Genomic DNA, 21,957 nt, shown 5'->3' with positions numbered 1-21,957 from the left:
CCGAATGGACTGAGCAGCCTCCATTTGGCGCTGGTCAGGCCGCATTTGGAATATTGTGAGCATTTTTGGGCACCATATCTGAGGTAGGATGTGCTAGCTCTGGAGTGGGTCCAGAGGAGGTTTACAAGAATGATCCCAGGAATGAGTGGGTTAACCTATGATGAGCGTTTGTCGGCACGGGGCCGAGTTTAGAAGAATGAGGGGGAAACCTCATTGAAACATACAGAATAGTGAAAGGCTTGGATAGAGCGGATGTGGAGAGGATGTTTCCACTATTGGGAGAGTCTCGGACTAGAGGTCATAGCCTCAGAATTAAGGGACATTCTTTTAGGAAGGAGACCAGGAGAAATTTCTTTAGACAGAGGGTGGTAAATCTGTGGAATTCTGAAGGCTGTGGAGGCCAAGTCAGTGGATATTTTTAAGGCAGAGATAGATAGATTTTTAGGAGGGAAAGATAGATCAGCCATGATTGAATGGCGGAGTAGACTTGATGGGCCGAATGGCCTAATCCTACTATCACTTATGACCATCATGCTACAGCCATTCTGCAGCCTCTGTTTCTGAGGCCTAATTAGGGCCTTGGCTTCCATTTTCCTAGACAAGCCTACTCCTCTCACTGCATGCATCCTAGATGATCACCCTTCCCCATTTAACTTTCATGAGATCCTGAACAGGGACCTGCAGAGGTCGCCAGCTGCTACATCATTTCATGTCACCATTCCCAATCACCTGACCTCCACCCATTGCTTGCATTAATGTCTGTCCCAGGAGGAAACTACAAAGTACCAAGGAGATGTGAAAATTAAAACCTCTCATGGCCATGGTCCAGACAATGACAACGATTCAGACAATATAACGAGAGTTAGATCAATATAACGAGAGTTAGATCAATATAACGAGAGTTAGATCAATATAATGAGAGTTAGATTTAGCTCTTAGGGCTGAAGGAATCAAGGGATATGGGGAGAACGCAGGAAAGGAGGAATGATTTTAGATGATCAGCTATGATCGAGTTATTGGCTCGAAGGATTGAATGGCCTACTCCTGCACTTTATTTTCTATGTTTCTATCAGCACTTGTATTCATTCTCGGTCGTCTGTGCTCTATTCCAGGGCCAGATTCTCATCTTAACTCCAAATGATTCAACAATCTCCTAAAAGCATATCCAGATTTTCCATAGATTTCCTATGTGGAGATGATTAAGGAAGTTCAATTTGTGAACAGGTGTGCTATCACCCAGGGCACTTGCAAAATTAATTAATCTCCCAACAATAAAATAATGACCGTCTACCCAATCCTCACCATATAACAATTTATTTTGTAATTTGACAAATGCAGGCAACATTGTACTTCCGAAAAAACAATCACACACTCGGATAATCTTGGTTTACATGCTGTGGTGACAGTGTGCTGCCACTAAAATAACAAGTTACTTCATTTTTCTAAATGGACAATTCACATGAACGCAGATTTATTAGTCGGCTGTACTCAGCTGCCTACTGATTTTCTACCTTACTAGCTGTTCCGTTCACTATCCCAGTGCAGTAATGGCTTTCTTCACTGACATAATTATCCATACCATATATATATTGGCGTATAAGCCTTCCAGCGTCTACCTTGATGAAAATGGAAAAGTTCTGACCAGTTTGGGAACTCAGTTTTCTTCTAATAGCCAACAAGCGGGTGCAAAGGCACAGATAGGAAAATAGAAAACTAATCTATTTCCATTATGAAAGATTCACAGCTCTCTCACAACGCACATGCACTCTCCCTCAGTAATGGAAGAACAAAAGAACTGGGTATTTTATGGAAGAATAGAAGCTAGAAATAAGAAGTGGCCGTTTACTGTGACTTGCCATCTTCTTTGAAGAATGCAACACCAAGAATGCAAGGTATTAAGATTAAATCTACAAAGGTTTCAGAACATAAGCCTCCCGTTGATTTTCAATTGACAAAGCCTGATTTGTGTAATCTATCCGGGAGAATGTAACTGAAACAAGCAGCTTGTACTGAACAGGGGGAAATCAAAATGTGAAATGACTCTTGCTTGCACTGAAACTAAAAAAAAAATTAAAATAAACAATACAATTTTGGAGTCCATTTAAACAGTCGTGCTGGCTAAAGATTTTTAATGCCTGGTTTATTCCTCTGCCTTTGAGAAACAACTGCAGATCAGAGATTTCCACTTGACAAACCTCTGAGTTTACAATCAAATATTTCCATGTGTTTTTCACAGTTGATAATACACCACAATTTTTAAAGATTTAAACATTACATTTTAATACTTACATTTGAAATATATTTTATAAAAATGGAATATATCTTTACATATATTGTAGCTTATATGTTGGTAGAAAGATATGAAGATAGATCAATGCATTTCTTTTTAATTGTTTTCATGTGTAAGTCTTGCTGGTTTTGTTCCAATCTGAATGTAATTTTTCCATTTCTTTTTTCCTAACTGTTTTGCCTGTGTGATACTTCCTCTGCAGTTAAACCGGTTGAATTCTTGGCTGCAGCGATAAAGTTAATTGTTCTGTTAGTTTCAAGAATTTTTTTAGGTAAATTAGCAAAGAACTAACATCAGCAGATGTGTCAAACTCCCACAGGGAATTAGAGATTTTACACTCACAGTCAGAGCTGAGCAGTTGTTTTAAATTTCAATGCAACTATTTAATAATGCGTAATCTTTTTTTAAAACTTTTCTCATTATGTATTGTCACTTGGCTAATTTGGCAAGCTAACCAACCAAGGGTTCATTGGCGTTTCATCTTCAATTAGATTTCCTCTATTTGTTTCTTTCAAATGGCTCTCATCGTCAGGCCAGACTTCAACGTTGATCCCCGATTCATCCATTTCCCTCTCAGCCGTCATCCGACGCTGCGGACTCTGCTTCCTCCGAGGAGCTGCTGTTGTGGATTTTCCCGTCGTTCTTCATGCTGGTGAAGGTCTTCTTGAACGCCTCCATCATGGCGTGCGCTAGTTTTTTGGCTTCGAGCTTACTCCCACATTCGACCGCGTGGCAATCTATCTGGTAGGACAAATCGTCATTGATCTCCCTGTAAAGCCATGCAAAGACGTTGGTGCTGACGTTGTGATCTGCTGTGCAATAGGCAATGCGCGACACCTGGAACGTATCCATTTGGACCGCGGCCTCCCTGTTGGAATCCAAATGGTGGAGACGGACTGTGAAAGGGCGGATCTCCAAAATGGCATTGGCTGACGATATGTCTTCCTGATCCAGTGTCTGCTTCTCCCACAACTCCACAACTGACCTCTCGGTGCAGCCCGACGTAAATTGTGTCCCCTTCATGACCACTTTTCCAAAGTACCTAACCTGTGAACAACCAAAAGAAAATCAAATTATTAGTACAATCATGAATATTAACTGCTAAAAGGCTGATAGAAACAAATACATCAACTTCCAATTCAACAAATGACATTTACTAGCTTTACTACAGCAAGTTTTCAAAATAAGTGTAAACATCCACAAGGTTCAGCATTCAAATAACTGTGTGCATGCGGTAAGTAGATTATCATGGGGCACAGTTCTATATTTTACTAGACCAAGTGGACCCGTTGGGTCCAAATCTCCCTTGCATTGGTGCAGCACCCCCTCCTCCCCTCCCCTCCCCTTTCCCCCATTCCCTTCACCCCTCCCTCCACTCCACCCCCTCTCACCCCCTCCACCCCCTCCCCATCACCCCTTCCCCCATCCCTCCCCTGACCCCCTCCCAAACTCCCTCCCCACCTCTCTCCCCCGACACCCTCCCCCATCCCCTTCACCCCTCCCCCCATTCCCCCTTCCCTCCCCTTCCCTGCCCTCTTCCCCCCCTCTCCCCTGGGCCTAACCATGGCCCGTTACCGGGCAGGGAGTGCACCCCGTGGCCGTGTGCGGGCAAGGGGGGGACAGGGAGAAGCCACTGACCTCAGCCCCATTTCTCCTGCGGGCAGGGCGTTGAGCCGAAGCCCCTCCTGCAGCTCGGCTGGGATCAGCTGCGAGCGGCGGGGACGGCCATCTTGTGGGTCCTCTGCTGCGCGCTGCACCATGGGAGGAAGGTCAGGCGCGGGGCACGCCGGGACAGGCGCCGCTCCTCCGGGGGGGGAGGGGGGGGGGGGGGGTGGAGCACATTTATTAAAGCTTATTAGATAAATTGAGTTTAAAAAGTAACAAAAGTGGGTTTATTCAAACCATGGGGGAATGGTGTAAGGTGGGCCTAAAATTGTTGCGCTGTCGTGCACCGTTTTGGCTGTGTAGAGGGCATGGTACACACATAAACATAAACATATACACACAAACAAACAATTAGGTAATTCCGACCATTGAGTCTACTCCGCCATTCAATCATGGCTGATCTATCTTTCCCTCTCAACCCCATTCTCCTGCCTTCCCCTCATAACCCTTGACACCCTTACCAATTAAAAACCTGTCAGTCTCCGCCTTAAAAATACCCAATGTCTTGGGCTCCACAGCCATCTGTGGCAATGATTTTGACAGATTCACTACTCTCTGGCTAAAGAAATTCCTCCTCATCTCCTTTGTAAACGTATGTCCTATTATTCTGTGGCTATGGGCTCTGGTCCAAGACTCTTCCCTCTCCACATCCACTCTATCCAGGCCTTTCACTATTCGATAAGTTTCAAGGAGGTCCCCCCTCAACCTTTTAAACTCCAGCGAGTACAGGCTATCATACGTTAACCAAATCATTCCTCAGATCATTTTCATAAATCTCCTCTGGATCTTCCCCAAAGCCAGCATGTCCTTCCTCAGAAATGGGGCCCAAAACTGCCCACATAGTCCAAATGCAGTCTGACCAGTGCCTTACAAAGCCTCAGCAGTATATCCGTGTTTTTCTAATTCTAGTCCTTCCAAAATACTGTAAATGCGGGCAGTGCATTTGCCTTCCTTACTACCAATTCGACTTGCAAACTAACTTTTTGGGAACCCTGTTCTATGGATTATTATTGGTGATCATTGTACCGTCTATTTGTTCAGCATGAATGGGCCAGCTATGAGACAAAGTTAAAGGGAACACCTTTAACCAAAGTAAGACAGTATTATTTCCGTGAAGGCTTTAGGTTGGGCTGCCAGCACTCCTGTTGGAAATACATGAGGCCCCACGATTTTCAATGAATATTGGGATCTACTGATGTAGCTCATTCCTGATTACTAATGACAGCTACAGGCTTACCCGCTGCACAGTGCAGAAAGCAGTCCGACCACTGAATGAAAATAACTATGAGGAATTTGTTAAGCAGCTTTTCGGCAAGAAGACAGGTATAATTTCTCCCTCTGCATCTTGCAGCTCATTCTTCAAAAATGCACCTGCCATTCCCCCAGCCCTCTGTGAACTATTCTCCTCTTTAATTCTTTGGCGACAAGCCTGTTTTCCGTGGCAGGCCAAGCAAATGTCTTCATTCCTCGCAATTTGCAAGTTGGCAGCTGGATCGTTGGTTACGAACAGTGACAGCCCCATCAAAATGGGTCAGGCAACAACGCTTGATAGGCAATGTCATCATCCTCTTCACTGTTAATCGAATGAGCTTTGCAAATGAAAACTCATCCAAATGTCGCTGTCTGCACTGATATCGATGGACATGGCAACTTGTCTAGAATGTACAAGGCGTGATTAGTACTTTTGCAGATGATGCAGGCAGGTGGGACTAGTGTGGATGGGTAACTTAATCGGCATGGACAAATTGGACATCCCTGCTTTTACATTCTAATCCGCTTGACATGCTAACATTGCATTTGCATGAAGGTAAAAGTACTCTCTACCAAACAACAAGGATATACTGTGAATGACAGTAATCACCTTCTGTGCATTAGCTTAATACATTAGACAAAAGCCCTTTGCCTCACAGGCAAAAAAACTGCCACGATGATTCATGTTTCCAAACTTACACAGATTAACTTCCAAGTATCTACTATGATAAAATTGGGCTCACTGGTAGTGGAATGGGAACCACTTTTTGTGTTTCCACCCTACACACAATGCAAGTGTATATATGTAGAAGCAATTATTAGATAATGCATTTCTACTTTTAACTCTCTCACAGTTTACGCCATTGTCCTCATTCATTAGAGTACACAGAATTATTGGGGTGCGGCACGGTGGCGCAGCGGTAGAGTTGCTGCCTTACAGCCCTAGAGACCCGGGTTCGATCCTGACTAGGGGTGCTGTCTGTATGGAGTTTGTACGTTCTCCCCGTGACCTGTGTGGGTTTTCCCCAGGATCTCTGGTTTTCTCCCAATCTCCAAAGACGTACAGGTTTATAGGCTAATTGGCTTGGTATAATTGTAAATTGTCCCATCTGTGTATCGGATAGTGTTAATGTGCGGGGATCGCTGGTCAGCATGGACTCAGTGGGCTGAAGGGCCTGTTTCCACGTGTTATCTCTAAAAACAGAAAACTAAAGCTAAGCCATAGGGCATTCTGTGTAAGAACACATAAAAGTAAGAACGGGATGGACACAAGAAGCTGGAGGAACTCAGCAGGCCAGGCAGCATCTCTGGAGAGAAGGAATGGGTGACGTTTCAGGTCAAGACCCTTCTTCTGGAAGAAAGGGAAGTGGCCACCCAGCACTTTAGTTTGCATGAGATCGATGCAGGACGCGGCAGGAGACTGTGCAGCGGCAGGCCTGGTTCACCGCTGCGAGAAAAAGATAAGCCTGTCCAATTAACCTTTTGTAACTTTGTCGGCGCCAGACTATGTGTACTGCCTTGGTGAGGTCTGCCGTATGATTTTACTGGATTGTATGCAAGACAAAGAATTTCACTGAACCTAGGCACATGTGACAATAAAGTGTCATTGAATTTAATCTTTTTCAATAATCATATTGAGAATGCAGTGATGTGAAAGACCAGTAAGATTATTAAGGAGTTGGACACGTTAGAGGCAGGAAACATGTTCCCAATGTTGGGGGAGTCCAGAACAAGGGGCCACAGTTTCAGAATAAGGGGTAGGACATTTAGAACTGAGATGAGGAGAAACTTTTTCAGTCAGAGAGTTGTGAATCTGTGGAATTCTCTGCCTCAGAAGGCAGTGGAGGCCAATTTTCTGAATGCATTCAAGAGAGAGCTAGGATAGCGGAGTCAGGGTGTATGGGGAGAAGGCAGAGAACGGGGTACTGATTGGGAATGATTAGCCATGATCACATTGAATGGCGGTGCTGGCTCGAAGGGCCGAATGGCCTCCTCCCGCACCTATTGTCTATTGTCTATAGTATATAGATTAAAAAGACTTAAAACTATGGACGTATAGGAGCTTATGATCAACAACCCCTTGTTGACTTTTCATTTGTGATCTAAAGAATGCCTGATCCATACCATCTCTCCTGTACCAAGCTTACAGGGGCCATGTTGTTCCTGTGATGGACTTAACTTTACCAACAATCATGATCCAATGTGGCAGTATTAACATGTGCAGCTTCTTGGCTTTCTACCCAGTGGTTTGGATTTTAACTTTTACTTTAGTTTTTAGCTTTTTTAGTTTTAGTTTTAGAGATGCAGAGTGGAAACAGCCCTTCGCACAAGGACTTTCAGGAGAGGGACTTTAAAGAGCGCTAAGCCTCAATGGCTTTCCCCCTGTACTTGGAGAACTGAGGTCATTTTTGTTATCTGATGGTTCTTGTGTAAAATGACCCAATTCAGCAGAGACTGAACCTGTTTAGAACATTTATATTTATGCAGTTTCAATGCCACATCGCTTACCTACAGAGCCATTACAGGAAGACTAAACACTACACTTCCAAAAGCACAAAGAATAAAATTGTAATTTTAGTAATGGCTAACAGATGGCAGAACTATTTGTCTCATACTAAAAAACATTTGGCAAGCAAACACAAATGTATCTGGTTGCGGTACTTGTATTCAACCTCACTTAGACTTAAGAATGGTTCTGACTTGTACAGATAGATGCCTGTTGTCTATTTCCTGAACTTTAAGTCAACAAACCAGCCCCAACAGATTCATCTTCCAGCCCTGCGTGACCATCCAGACCTCAAAACAGATTAGTTTTTCCACAAAATTCCGAATGCCTGAGATTTTTTTACAACTTTTGATCACAGAATGGTTCAGCCTCTTGCATCACATCCATTTGCAGTGTCCATGAATTGGAGTCTCCAGCTATTTGGAATGTTAAAATTCCTTCCACTGCACAGTAGGTGTCCGTTACTGAGCAACATTTGGGGAAAGGCACTAATAAATTTTATTATGAAGTGTGCAAAAGACAATCTTACCATATTATTTTGCAGAAACAAAGAACTGCACATTACTTTAGAGATACAGCGTGGAAACTGGCACCTTGGCCCACCGAGTCTATGCTAACCACGATCACCCCATACACTAGCACCGGAGAAACTGCAGCACCCGGAGAAAACCCATGCGGTCACAGGAAGAATGTATAAACTCGGTACTGACTGCACCCATAGTCAGGATCGGACCCGGGTCTCTGGCACTATAAGGCAGCAACTCTACCGCTGCGCCACTGTGCCGCCCCTTAACTGCAGGTTAATATCAAACCGGTTTATATCAAAGATAGACACAAAGTGCTGGAGTAATGCAGTGGGTCAAGCAGCATCTCAGGCAGGTGTGAAGAAGGGTCCCGACCCAAAATGTCACCCATCCTTTTTCTGCAGAGATGCTGCCTGACTTGCTGAGTTACTCCAGCATTTGGCGTGTCTTTCTTTGCCATATTATTTGTTGCATTGAATCTAATGCGCAGCACAGGTCTAACAAGGATCTAATCGTTTTTCAACTTTTAGGTGAATGAAAAACTTCCAATTATTTTTTTCTGAAAATCTGGATTTAAATTCAGTAATAGGTAGGGGGAAGGTGGTCAGATCTTGCATTGTGCCCCATACTTTTAGATAATGATGCCAACAAAATAGCTTACACTCTGAGGCAGGGAGAGGCTAGTTCACAGCAGGATTGCTGTTATTATTACAGGCAAACTGCAGTCATTTTGTCCACTCCTGGCAGTGAATGGTATACTCAACCATGCCTCTGCATATTTTGCTACAGACATGCCTCTGGAGTGTTAAACATTTCAGGCAGTACTCCAACCATAGCACAAAGTTTGCCTTGTCCCCATACCACACACCACTAGTGAATGTTCTTGTCATTTGCAACATCTGCTATTTTTTTTAATGAATCTCGCCACATTCTGACCATGTGTTGTGGATTGTGCATCACCACGCAGAATCTTCAAAAGGTTAAGGAATTTGTTCACAATGTAATGAAATCAATTCAAGAGCAATTCATGTGTAATAATCCATTTGTTCAGCACTCGATTTAATTCTGATATCCAATTAATCAATAGTTGCAGATCAAGCAGTTTCATAAGGAGGGATACTTTGCTGGCTGTTATTATACAGAATAGATTTTACAGCTTTTACTCGGTGGGATGTAGCAGTACAAGGCTATCGGCATTAGAAATGCATTGACTATAATAATAAACAAAAACTATATTCGACAAAGTGGCACACTAATAAAACACTGAAGTGTTAAATAGAATGAGTAATTTTCTGGTCCATTTGCTTGGAAGCGCATGCTGTCTATATAACAAGAGTTAACAATAGACTGGCTTTTCCCCAGATTTGTCTTTCATTTGACAGATTCATGCAATTATTGGCTGAGCAAGCCTTTTCTTTTTATCCCTCCAAGTCTTTTGGTTGCTTTTAGGCTTACGTAGAGGTTTAGGTTTAATATTGTCACCTAGAGGCACAGTGAAAAGCTTTGTATTGCATATTATCCAATCAGATAATACTGTATAAATATAATCACATCACACTCAAGCACCTTAGGTACAGTAAAGGGGAAGATACAGAATGCATCTGTATCTGTTGCAGCGTTTAGTTTTTTAAGTGTTTTTAGTTTTAGAGATACAGCGCAGAACCTCCTCCTCCAGGAGCTCGTTCCATGCAACCACCACCTTTTGTGTGAAAAGGTTAGGTTCCTATTAAATCTATCCCCCCCTCACCTTAACCCTATGTTCTCGATTCTCCTACTCTGGGCAAGAGACTCTATGTATCTACCCACAAAATGCTGGAGTAACTCAGACTGAAGAAGGGTCTCAACCCGAAACGTCACCCATTCCTTCTCTCCTGAGATGCTGCCTGACCTGCTGAGTTACTCCAGAATTTTATGAATAAATACCTTCGATTTGTACCAGCATCTGCAGTTATTTTCTTATACTATGTATCTACCCGATCTATCCTCTCATGATTATGTGCACCTCTATACTGTACTGTACAGTTCTATGTTTTAGGTAAATCTTTGGCATCAGTAGAGTTAAACAAAAATGTTTAAAATAACAAATGAAAAGGGACAACATCCAAATTCATGTTAAAGTTCTTAAAGTTTCTATATTGATCTGATATACAAAGAAAGAACTACAGAAAATTGAACTTTATTTTTAAAAATACTGTGATAATGACATTCTCTATGTTCATTTTTGTTATTTATACAACAAATGGGACAACATGGAGCCTGGACACATGTGACATTTCAGCAGTTCGTCCCTCACTCTCCCAAGTTTTACCCATTAAGCACTTCCATATGCTATTGTCCATATGCTCACAATTACTAGCTGTGTAAAAGTGACTTCTGGAATACATTTTGTTTTCTAATCATGAAATACATGTGGGAAGTATGTGGGATTTGTTTTGTGTGTGCAATGATTGCATTAATAACTCCTTGCTAACCTGCTGCCGTTGAGTCCACCATTTCTGTATGAAGTAGTTTGCACCGTTCTTTTTTCCAAGCATAGGTCAAAACAAGCTGAATTCAGCTCACCTTTCCACCCACTCCAATTTACCTTAATGCAGTGGCCAGACAAGTTGACTCACAGCCCTGAGGGGTTGGTGGTAAGGTATATCTACTGTACCGCGGTTATATCTACTAGAGTGCAGTCCTGACCTCCCATCTACCTCATTGAAGACCTTTGGGTGAACTATCTTTAATCGGACTTTATCAGACTTCAATGTTAGGTCTTGTACCAAATACTATACACGTTATCCTTTATCTGTGCACTGTAGATGGCTTGATTGTATTATGTATAGTCTATTCTTTGGCGGGTTAGCACGCGAACAAAAGCTTTTCACTGTACCTCGGTACACGTGACAATAATAAACAAAACTAAACTCAACACCCAAAATGCTTTGATAACTTTTGACAGGAGGCAAGATTGGAGCTGTGAGCTATACTTCCAGGAAAATATCACACCGATTATCAGCTCATATATTTATGATGACATAACTCCAAACATACAGCTTGGTAGGAAAATGAATACAATTATTCATCTATATAATACTAAAACTCTGCGTTCGTATGTATGTGTGTATGTACGGAAGATTCCGAAGTTTAACTTACAAACCCTACTCCTCCAAGACGGTACACCAAAGCGCTACGATTTTTGTACCGCCGTATTAAATTGAAGCTACCTTTTTAAAGCTAGAGAGATATTAAAGTTTAAATTTTCATTTCTTGAAGGGGCTTCAGCGCGTGAGCTACATTTGTTTCCAAAAGTTTCCAGAAAAGGATTTAGTTTTCAGCTTGTGACGGACGGCTACATTGTTTCGAAAAGCTTCCAAGTAGTCTTTTTTGTTATTGCAAGTCAAGTCAAGTCAAGTCAGTTTTATTTGTATAGCACATTTAAAAACAACCCACGTTGACCAAAGTGCTGCACATCTGATTAGGAAAAAAAAACAAAACATCTGATTAGGAAAAAAAAAAATAAAAATAAGGCTATAGTGGTCACTTGACATACACAGATCAGGAGGACGGGCCCAACGGGCACACTTGGAGAGTAAGAGTGGGGCTGGGGGAGGAGAGAATGGGGGGTGTGGGGACGGGCCCAACGGGCAACCCACGTTGACCAAAGTGCTGCACATCTGATTAGGAAAAAAAAAACCCCATCTGATTAGGAAAAAAAAAAAAAAAAAGAAGGCTATAGTGGTCACTTGACATACACAGATCAGGAGGACGGGCCCAACGGGCACACTTGGAGAGTAAGAGTGGGGCTGGGGGAGGAGAGAATGGGGGGTGTGGGGACGGGCCCAACGGGCCCTCTTTTCTAGTCTTTACTAAAAGGTAATACAAAGATGTTGTAATCATATGTACATGATACCCACAAATAATGAGGAGCGTGTATGACCAAAGTAAATTCAATTCAGTTTATTAAAAGGATTGAGCTGGGTTTAAAGGAAATTCCACTGGGCCTGTGATAATGTCTCAAAGTTCTGCTGTCAACCTGCAGAATATCACTGATCAAATTTGGATCCCACTGCGATAATGGTAGGAATCACGTCCAACCAATTTAGAAACACCTGGGTCAGCAACAGAAAAATTACTTGGAACTTGAAACATAAGATTCTGAAGGTCTTGAGTGGACAGATGTGGAGAGTATGCTTCCTCGTGTGACTCTAAATACAGGGTCACTGTTTCAAAATAACGACTTGCCCATTTATTACAGAAATGAGTCAATTTTTTCTCTGAAACTCTCCTCTTCAAAGGTCAATGGAAGCAGATGCCTTGAATAGTTTTAAGGAAGGGTTCTTGGTAAAGAAGGATGATGAAAGCTTATACGATGTGGGTGGAAATGTGGAGTTGAGGTTAAGACTACATAAGGCATGAACTTACTGAACAGAAGAGGAGGATTAAGAGGATGAGTGATCAACTTCTGCTCCTAATTCATAGTTTGATCCTGACTATGCGTACTGTCTGTACTGAGTATGTTCGATCTCCCTATGACTGTGTGGGTTTTCTCTGGGTGCTCTGGTTCCCTTCCACACTCCAAAGACATACAGGTTTGGAGGTTAATTGGCTTCGGTAAAAATAGTAAATTGTCCCTAGTGTGTAGGATAGTGCTAGTGTACGGGGGAGATCGGTGGTCGGCTCGGACCCAGCGAGCCAAAAGGCCTGCTTCCAAGCTGTATGTCTAAAATCTAAATTTTAAAGCAACCCATTTAGCCCATAGGGACCTCTGCCACCGATATGTCTCCTACTCCACAAAAACAGACATGAATGCTGCTGAACTACCAAGAAACTCTTCCAAGCACAGAAGCTGCCAGATCCACCTACTTAGAAATGACTCAAGCCCCCACAATGTGGCAACTATTAATCCCAGTTAAACTGTTTTCCAAGCCATACAAATGCCAGAGCAACAAGGAGTGGAAAATAAATGCTGGCCCACTTGGACAGTGCACTTTTCAAACAAAATTCCAAAGACTGGAGGCGCATGCAGCATCCGAATCACCAATACAGCTGCATGGCCGACTTACGGCAGAAAATGTGATGAAAATCATACATTCACAAAGGTGCATCAAATTTCCCAATTACTCAACTGCCCAACTTCACTACAGTAGGTAGATGTAGTATCATGTTCCGATTATTTGTGGGGCAGGCTTAACTTCTCTTAGGCAGGGATTCCAATTATTTATTTCCATTCCCAATAGAGATTTTACTGGCAATCCCAGGATTGCATCGTGATGTTTACTGTTCCAAGTGGTTACTTTGACATGCTGCGATAACGGTGGCAAATAATCAAGCTTGACAGTGGTTGGACAAGCTGAGGAATAGCACTTTCATGTTTCCTATTAAAGATCAAGAATTGTTCTTCCGCACACTTCCGTCAGCTGCAAATGTGATTGATTGATTGATTAATTGATGGATACCTTATAATTACAAGTAACATGTAATTGGTGAAATTCTTTGTTTTGCATACCATACACAAAGAATGCAAAGAGTCGCTATGTATAGGGTGCCGACAAAGTTACAAAGTGCTCAATGAAGTCCCCGATGGTCCCTCTTTGTTCTCGGCGGTCCCCTTTACGCCGGGTCCCTCTTCGTTCTTGGCAGCCCCCCACCTCTATGTTCTTGGCTTCATCCTGAAGGATCAGTGTGCATTCCTAAATATGGTATCTCACCACTACAGTAACTCAGTGCAGTGCAAAATACTTCACACCCATTACCTGAATGAATTCACAGTAAAGAGCTGGAGGCGAGAAAAGATCAGGATCAATCAGGGCCAGCCACAAATAACCTCAGGCAGGGAGGGCATTACCTGGTAGGTCCATTGTGGGGTAGGGAAGGTCATAGTCATAGAGTGGCACAGTGTGGAAACAACTTGCCCACACCAGCCAACATGTCCCAGCTACACTAGTCTCATCTGCCTACATTTGGTCCCTATCCCTCCAAACCTATCCTATCCATGTACCTATCTAACTGTTTCTTAAATGTTGGGATAGTCCCTGCCTCAACTACCTCCTCTGGCAGCTTGTTCCATACACGCACCACCCTTTGTATGAAAAAGTTACCCCTTAGATTCCTATTCAATCTTTTCCCCTTCACCTTAAACCTATGTCCTTTGGTCCTCGATTCACCTGGGTGTGATCTCAAGAGAAGCAAAGTGGAGAACTGTTGGTACCACAGTCAAGTGACTTGGGAGGAGGAGGGGGCAAGGTGGGAGAGGTGAGTGGAGTATGAGATGAAGTTACTTAAAATTCAATGTTCATTTTGCTGGGTTTTGGTGATTGGTGTTTAGTCTGCATTTTGACACCCATTCCTTTTTCTCTCGAGATGTTGCCTGACCCGCTGAGTTACTCTGTGTCTATTTTTGGAACAAACCAGCATCTGCAGTTCTGTTTTTACATTTTGACTGGACTCAGGAGATGGCAGGCCTGTCCACAGCCCATTGTATTGAGCTCTGTGTCTGCATCGTGTCCTCCTGCTTCCTGAAGCCCCAATGGAAAAGTACAAATGCCTCTGTTTTTGATTTGAAGCACTGTTGCCAAAGACAGGCCGGTTTTGTTTAGTTATACATGCAGAGATTTTCGGGACATTCTCCCAACCTCATTGGTTGACTGATGAATTGGTTATCCATAATTGTCTGAAAACAGGTTGAGCCACTGATACTATCTTCAACTGCAAATTCCACTGTGTGATTAAGAGTGGAACAAATTGACAGAAGAATGGGGAACTATTCAAACTACGTCACTGCTCCACTAAGGTCACCTTGAAGGAGGGTCCCAACCCGAAATGCCACCTATCCATGTTCTCCAGGGATGCTGCCTAACCCGCTAAGTTACTCCACCATTCTGTGCCTTTCCTTGGCAAACCCGTGTCTGCAGTTCCTTGTTTCTACATCTCACCTTGAACCCCAAGACGTCATCAACCTGTTACTTCAGAATGGCCTTTTAATAAACATTGAGAGACACAAGTGTGCAGTGGTAGAATTACTGCCTTATAGTGCCGGATACTGACCGGGGTTCGATCCTGACTACAGGGGCTGTCTGTACAGAATTTGTACATTCTCCCTGTGACCGTGTGGGTTTTCTCCGGTTGCTCCGGTTTCCTCCCACACTCCAAAGACGTGCAGGTTTCTACGATAATTGGCTTCTGTAAATTGTCCCCAATGTATAGGATAGACCTAGCGTGCAGGTTGGCAAACAGGGCCAAAGGACCTATTTCCACGAATTAGACAGAGATAGTGCAGAACTTGTGAAATTTGTGGCAAGAGAAATAAAGCAATATTCCCTGTCTTGTATGGAAGTCAAGAACAGCAGGACAGTGCACTGCACAGGTCAAACCTCAGCTGGAGATTGGTGTTTAGTCTAGTCTCTGCACTAGAGAACGTCACCACAGGCATCACACTGGGATGTGACAACATTAATGAGAACACAGAGGAGATTTATGACATTTTCTCCAGAGATGCTGCCTGACCCCCTGAGTTACTCCCGAGTTAGACATTGCATCTAAATTTGATTAGATGCAAAGATTAGATGCAAAGATAAGATTGATTAAATGCAAGATTAAATGCAAGATTAAGTACCTCCTGAGTTAGACATTGCATCTAAATTTATGACAATGTTACCCGATCTGTTACAAGAAAGTTTCTCCTTGAAACTAAGAAGAACAGAGGGAGATTTAATTGAGGTGTAACAATTATATAAGTGGCGTAGAGCTTGAACATAACAGACAATTTCCCCTATCAGAGAGGTCAGTAGATAGTGGTGTCAAGTTAGGAGGAGGGGGAGTTCAACGAGATCTGGGTGTCCTAGTGCATCAGTCAATGAAAGGAAGCATGCAGGTACAGCAGGCAGTGAAGAAAGCCAATGGAATGTTGGCCTTCATAACAAGAGGAGTTGAGTATAGGAGCAAAGAGGTCCTTCTACAGTTGTACCGGGCCCTGGTGAGACCGCACCTGGAGTACTGTGTGCAGTTTTGGTCTCCAAATTTGAGGAAGGATATTCTTGCTATGGAGGGGTGCAGCGTAGGTTCACTAGGTTAATTCCTGGAATGGCGGGACTGTCGTATGTTGAAAGGCTGGAGCGATTGGGCTTGTATACACTGGAATTTAGAAGGATGAGGGGGGATCTTATTGAAACATATAAGATAATTAGGTGATTGGACACATTGGAGGCAGGAAACATGTTCCCAATGTTGGGGGAGTCCAGAACAAGGGGCCACAGTTTAAGAATAAGGGGTAGGCCATTTAGAACGGAGATGAGGAAGAACTTTTTCAGTCAGAGAGTGGTGAAGGTGTGGAATTCTCTGCCTCAGAAGGCAGTGGAGGCCGGTTCGTTGGATGCTTTCAAGAGAGAGCTGGATAGAGCTCTTAAGGATAGCGGAGTGAGGGGGTATGGGGAGAAGGCAGGAACGGGGTACTGATTGAGAGTGATCAGCCATGATCGCATTGAATGGCGGTGCTGGCTCGAAGGGCTGAATGGCCTACTCCTGCACCTATTGTCTTTTGTCTATTGGACAGAGATTTAAAGTTGAAGGTTTAGAGGAGAAATGTTTTTCAACCAAATGACGGTGGGAATTTGAAACTCATTGCATGAAAGGATGATGGTGTCACAAACTCAATCTGTTTCTAAGTATTTGATTGAACACAGAAAGTGTTCATTGTTGTAAACCGACAGATGTTAATGGAACATTAATGTGTTGAGAGGGAAAGATAGATCAGCCATGATTGAATGGCAGAGTAGACTTGATGGACTGAATCGCCTAATTCTGCTCCTAGAACTTATGAACATTTCAGAAGCAGACAATTTTTGCTGCTACAATATTTTGCATTTAGTGCATGCAACTGGGGAGAATTTCATTTCTGACAAGCAATAATCTAGAAAGCTAGAAGTCAAGAACTTAGAAGTGGGATTACTCTATTTTGGCCGGCGTGGTCACAATGGGGTGCATGGTCTCACAAGCACTAAGTTTCTGTGATTCATTAGTACTCTTGACAAATTTAGATGGAGGAAGCTTATGCGGAATAGAAACTCTGGCATGGAGCAGTTGGGTGGAATGGGTTGTTTTGTTACAAGTTTTAGACTTTAGACTTTAGGTTTTAGAGATACAGCATGCAAACAGGCTCTTTGGCCCTCCGAATCCGCACCGACCTGCGATCACCCCCGTACACTAGCACCATCCTACACACTAGGGATCATTTACAATTTTTACTAATACAATGAACCTACAACCATGTATGTCTTTCGAGTGTGGGAGTAAACCAGAGCACCCGGAGAAAAACCCACGCGGTCACAGGGAGAACCCAGTACTGACAGCACCCGTATTTAGGATCGTACCCAGGTCTCTGGCTCTGTAAGGCGGCAACTTTACCGCTGCGCTACTGTGCTGCCCCTATTGTTCTTTGTAAACTAAAAAGGAAAATTTCTAAAAGTCTTCATACACTTCACCCTCCAATTTCCATCCTGCCCTTAAATATACCTGGACTATCTCCGACATCTCCCTCCCGTTTCTGGACCTCACCATCTCCATCACAGGAGACAGACTAGTGACGGACATTTACTATAAACCCACTGACTCGCACAGCTATCTGGACTACACTTCTTCCCACCCGGTCCCCTGCAAAAAGTCTATCCCCTACTCCCAATTCCTCCATGTACGCCGCATCTGCGCCCGGGATGAGGTGTTTCACACTAGGGCTTCCGAGATGTCCTCGTTCTGCAGAAAACGGGGCTTCCCCTCCTCCATTATAGATGAGGCTCTCACTAGGGTCTCTTCTACATCCCGCAGCTCCGCTCTTGCTCCCCCTCCCCCCACTCGCAACAAGGACAGAATCCCCCTCGTTCTCACCTTCCACCCCACCAGCCAGCGGATCCAACATATCATCCACCAACATTTCCGTCACCTACAACGGGACTCCACCACTGGCCATATCTTCCCATCCCCTCCCCTCTCTGACTTCCGCAGAGACCGTTCCCTCCGTAACTCCCTGGTCCACTCGTCCCTTCCTACCCAAACTACCCCAACCCCGGGCACTTTCCCCTGCAACCGCACGAGATGCAACACCTGTCCCTTTACCTCCCCCCTCAACTCCATCCAAGGACCCAAACAGTCTTTCCAGGTGAGACAAAGGTTCACCTGCACCTCCTCCAACCTCATCTATTGCATCCGCTGCTCTAGATGTCAACTTATTTACATCGGCGAAACCAAGCGCAGGCTCGGCGATCGCTTCGCTGAACACCTGCGCTCGGTCCGCATTAACAAAACTGATCTCCCGGTGGCCGAGCACTTTAACTCCCCCTCCCATTCCCAGTCTGACCTTTCTGTCATGGTGAGGCCCACCGGAAATTGGAGGAACAGCACCTCATATTTCGCCTGGGCAGCTTGCAGCCCGGTGGTATGAACGTCGACTTCTCCAACTTTAGATAGCTCCTCTGTCCCTCCCTTCCCCTCCTCCTTCCCAGATCTCCCTCTATTTTCCTGTCTCCACCTATATCCTTCCTTTGTCCCGCCCCCCTGACATCAGTCTGAAGAAGGGTCTCGACCCGAAACGTCACCCATTCCTTCTCTCCCGAGATGCTGCCTGACCTGCTGAGTTACTCCAGCATTTTGTGAATAAATCGATTTGTACCAGCATCTGCAGTTATTTTCTTATATTTCTAAAAGTCTTACAGATCATCCTTGCTAAGAGAAAAGGGCTGTGAAACAATATTCCAGTGCATTAAAATCCATTATTTATTTGTGGACCAGGTTAAGTGACCGTCAATCTCAACTGTATGTCCAATTTCTTTCCAATTATTCAGAGGGCAGTTGTATTTGGAACAAGCTGCCCGAGGAGGTGGATGTGGCAGGTACCATGACAGCATTTAAAAGACACTTAGACAGGTACAGGGATAGGAAAGATTTAGACGGATATTGACTAGCTTCTATGGGACATCTTGGTCATCATGGACAAGTTGGACCAAAGAGCCTGTTTTCATGCTGTATAATTCTATGACTCTATTCAATTTATTTTGATGATCTCTGAAATAATTTTGTTTTTAGAAAGGAGTAATATTCACCTGGTCTTATTTAACTTATAGCTGGCTTGATAAAAATTGGTGAATCGGGCCTCATATCCTGCTTGGGTAGCTTACAACCCAAAGGTATGAGCATTGAATTCTCCAATTTTAGTAACTACAGCCCTCCACTTCCTTCTTCCCCATCCTCCCTTTTTCTGCACCTCTCCCCCCTGTGTCCCACCTGAACAAGCACCTCTTTCTCCCCGTTCCCCTTCCTTCCTTTAACTACACAATTCAGAACTCTTTAATCCTTTTGCCTCACACCTTATGTCTTTTCATCCCTTGCCCTTGTCGAACCATCTGCCCTCAACACCCCCTCCCCCCCCCCCCAACCTGTATCCACCTATTCTTTGCCAGGCTTTGTCCTGACCCTCCTCTCATCCAGGTATTTATTTCACAAAATGCTGAAGTAACTCAGTAGGTCAGGCAGCATCTCAGGAGAGAAGGAATGGGTGACGTTTCGGGTCGAGACCCTTCTTCAGACTGAAGAAGGGTCTCGACCTGAAACGTCACCCATTCCTTCTCTCCTGAGATGCTGCCTGACCTGCTGAGTTACTGCAGCATTTTGTGAAAATAATACCTTCGATTTGTACCAGCATCTGCAGTTATTTTCTTACACTCCTCTCTTCCAGCATTCACCCCCCTCCCCCACCAGTCTGAAGAGAGGTCCCGTCACGAAACATCACCTATCCATGTTCTCCAGAGATGCTGCCTGACCCGCTGACTTACTCTAGCACACTGTGAAACGTCACCTATCCATGTTCTCCAGAGATGCTACCTGACCCGCTGAGTTACTCCAGCATTTTGTGTCTTTTTTTTCCCCAGGTGTAATTAATGGCCTGTAACAAATCTTACTGGCAGTTTCCGTAGATCTTTGAGAAAAAACATAAGCGCAAAAGCATGGAAAATAACAGGATGAATGGATATCTGTGTTATGTAAAGAAATTTAAGGGGCATAAAACTTAATCTACTGCCATACTATATATTTTTTCCTCGGTAACAAAATGGATTAACGGAAAAAGACTTGTTTTTTGAGATTTTAACTGATTTGCATGTTCTAGTCAGATAATTAGTGCCTTGTGGCCATTTAAAGTTTGTTAGGGGAATGTGAAAACAAACAGCTAGTTGCTTAATCACACACTGACTTTGAAAGGTTAGCACAACCAGCAATCAAGATCTGCTGGAAGTATGTTTCATAGATATTCCATGCCTATCTGCTCCAACTGTCTCTGATGTGCATTCTTTGAGTGTTTAAGGGCAGCATGATGGCGCAGTGGTAGAGTTGCTGCTGGGCCCTCAAAATACTGATAATGAAGCTTTTTTGGCTGCACTTAAATATCCTCCTTAACATTCACTGCTACACTTGTTTACATATTCTGTAGTGCTGCTGCAAGTAAGAATTTGATTGTTCTATCTGGGACTTATGACAATAAAACACTCTTGACTCTTGTTTCTTTATTGAACAACAGCCCTGAGCATTCCTGTCAACATTTCTGTGCGATCCCTACCAAAGATTGGAATAGTTGTGTCGCTTGATCAGTTGAATGCCCGGACTGCTCAGGTATTCTGATGATCATGGCAGGTGCACGGGTTGGCATGGTGGCACAGTGGGAGAGTTGTTGCCTTACAGCACCAGCGACCCGGGTTCGATCCTGACTACGGGTGCTGTCTGTACGGAGTTTGTACGTTCTCCCCGTGACCTTGTGGGTTTTCCCCGGGTGCTCCGGTTTCCTCTCATACTCCAGAGGTTTGTAGGTTAATTGGATTCGGTAAATATTGTAAATTGCCCCTAGTGTGTCGGATAGCACCAGTGTACGGGGTGGTGATTGCTGGTCGCTGTGGTCTCCGTGGAACAAAGGGCCAGTTTCCCTACAGTATCTCTAAACTAAACTAAACTAAAAAGTGGTGGTGAACATACTGCATGGTGGGAAGTATGCAGCATTAGCACTTTCAGTTTCAGGTACCAACATAAAATTAGCCCATGTATCTCTTTGTGGAAGGCGCACAGCTCAGCATTGAAGCTGTGGATATTTTGGACTATTTTAAGCTGCCTTCCTGCTTTAACTGGCTTTGTTAGTTAGGTCCCTGCTGAAATGGGTCAACTTTGGCATATTTGCGGTATTGGGCTCCCTGTATGTGCTGAAAGTTCTGCTGGCATCTCATCCTGTATGAGGAAGTCAGAAGATGGAAATTGCATCATATTAATAAAGGATTTGGAGCGAAAGTCATGCCCTTGGTGTGAATCCACCCTTGAGAAAATCCAGCTGCTTTTCTTTAATTTAATGGCTCAAGTTGAATTTGTTGGATATAGATCTGATTTAAGACTAAAACTAGTACTTGGAGGTCTTGGTTCAAATTTCTGTTGCATCTTTGAGTGCAAGGTTTAAATACAGATCACATTGATATAACTAAACCAGGCTGATCTTAGACTGCCCTTGGATCAAATCGTTAACCTGTACATCTAAAGGGAAAAAGGTGGCCAATGTTGTCTATTTATAATAAATGCTGGAAATACACAGCAGGTCAGGCCACATCTGTGGGAAAGAAAATGTGTTAAAATGTTGCAAACATGTTAAGTGAAAAACCCTTTGCTCGAATGGATGGTCCAGACGTGGGTGTTTGATGGTTAATTGGCCGCTGTAAATTGCT

The 21,957-nt window shown here is 43.7% G+C and overlaps 1 protein-coding gene across 1 annotated transcript in view; it reads right to left on the bottom strand.

Moving 5' to 3' along the window:
• Positions 1–1,301: 1,301 nt before the first annotated feature.
• pid1 (phosphotyrosine interaction domain containing 1) overlaps positions 1,302–21,957 on the bottom strand; it is a 110,026-nt gene continuing 89,370 nt past the window's right edge. Inside the window, exon 3 of the mRNA XM_078410397.1 lies at positions 1,302–3,337. Within this exon, the coding sequence (XP_078266523.1) occupies positions 2,864–3,337 (474 nt within the window). The 3' untranslated portion in view covers positions 1,302–2,863. The remainder of the gene's footprint in view (positions 3,338–21,957) is intronic.

The sequence above is a fragment of the Rhinoraja longicauda genome, chromosome 13 (genome assembly GCF_053455715.1).
Source record: "Rhinoraja longicauda isolate Sanriku21f chromosome 13, sRhiLon1.1, whole genome shotgun sequence".
Lineage (NCBI taxonomy): Eukaryota > Metazoa > Chordata > Chondrichthyes > Rajiformes > Arhynchobatidae > Rhinoraja > Rhinoraja longicauda.
This window is presented reverse-complemented; position numbering and strand designations above follow the sequence as displayed.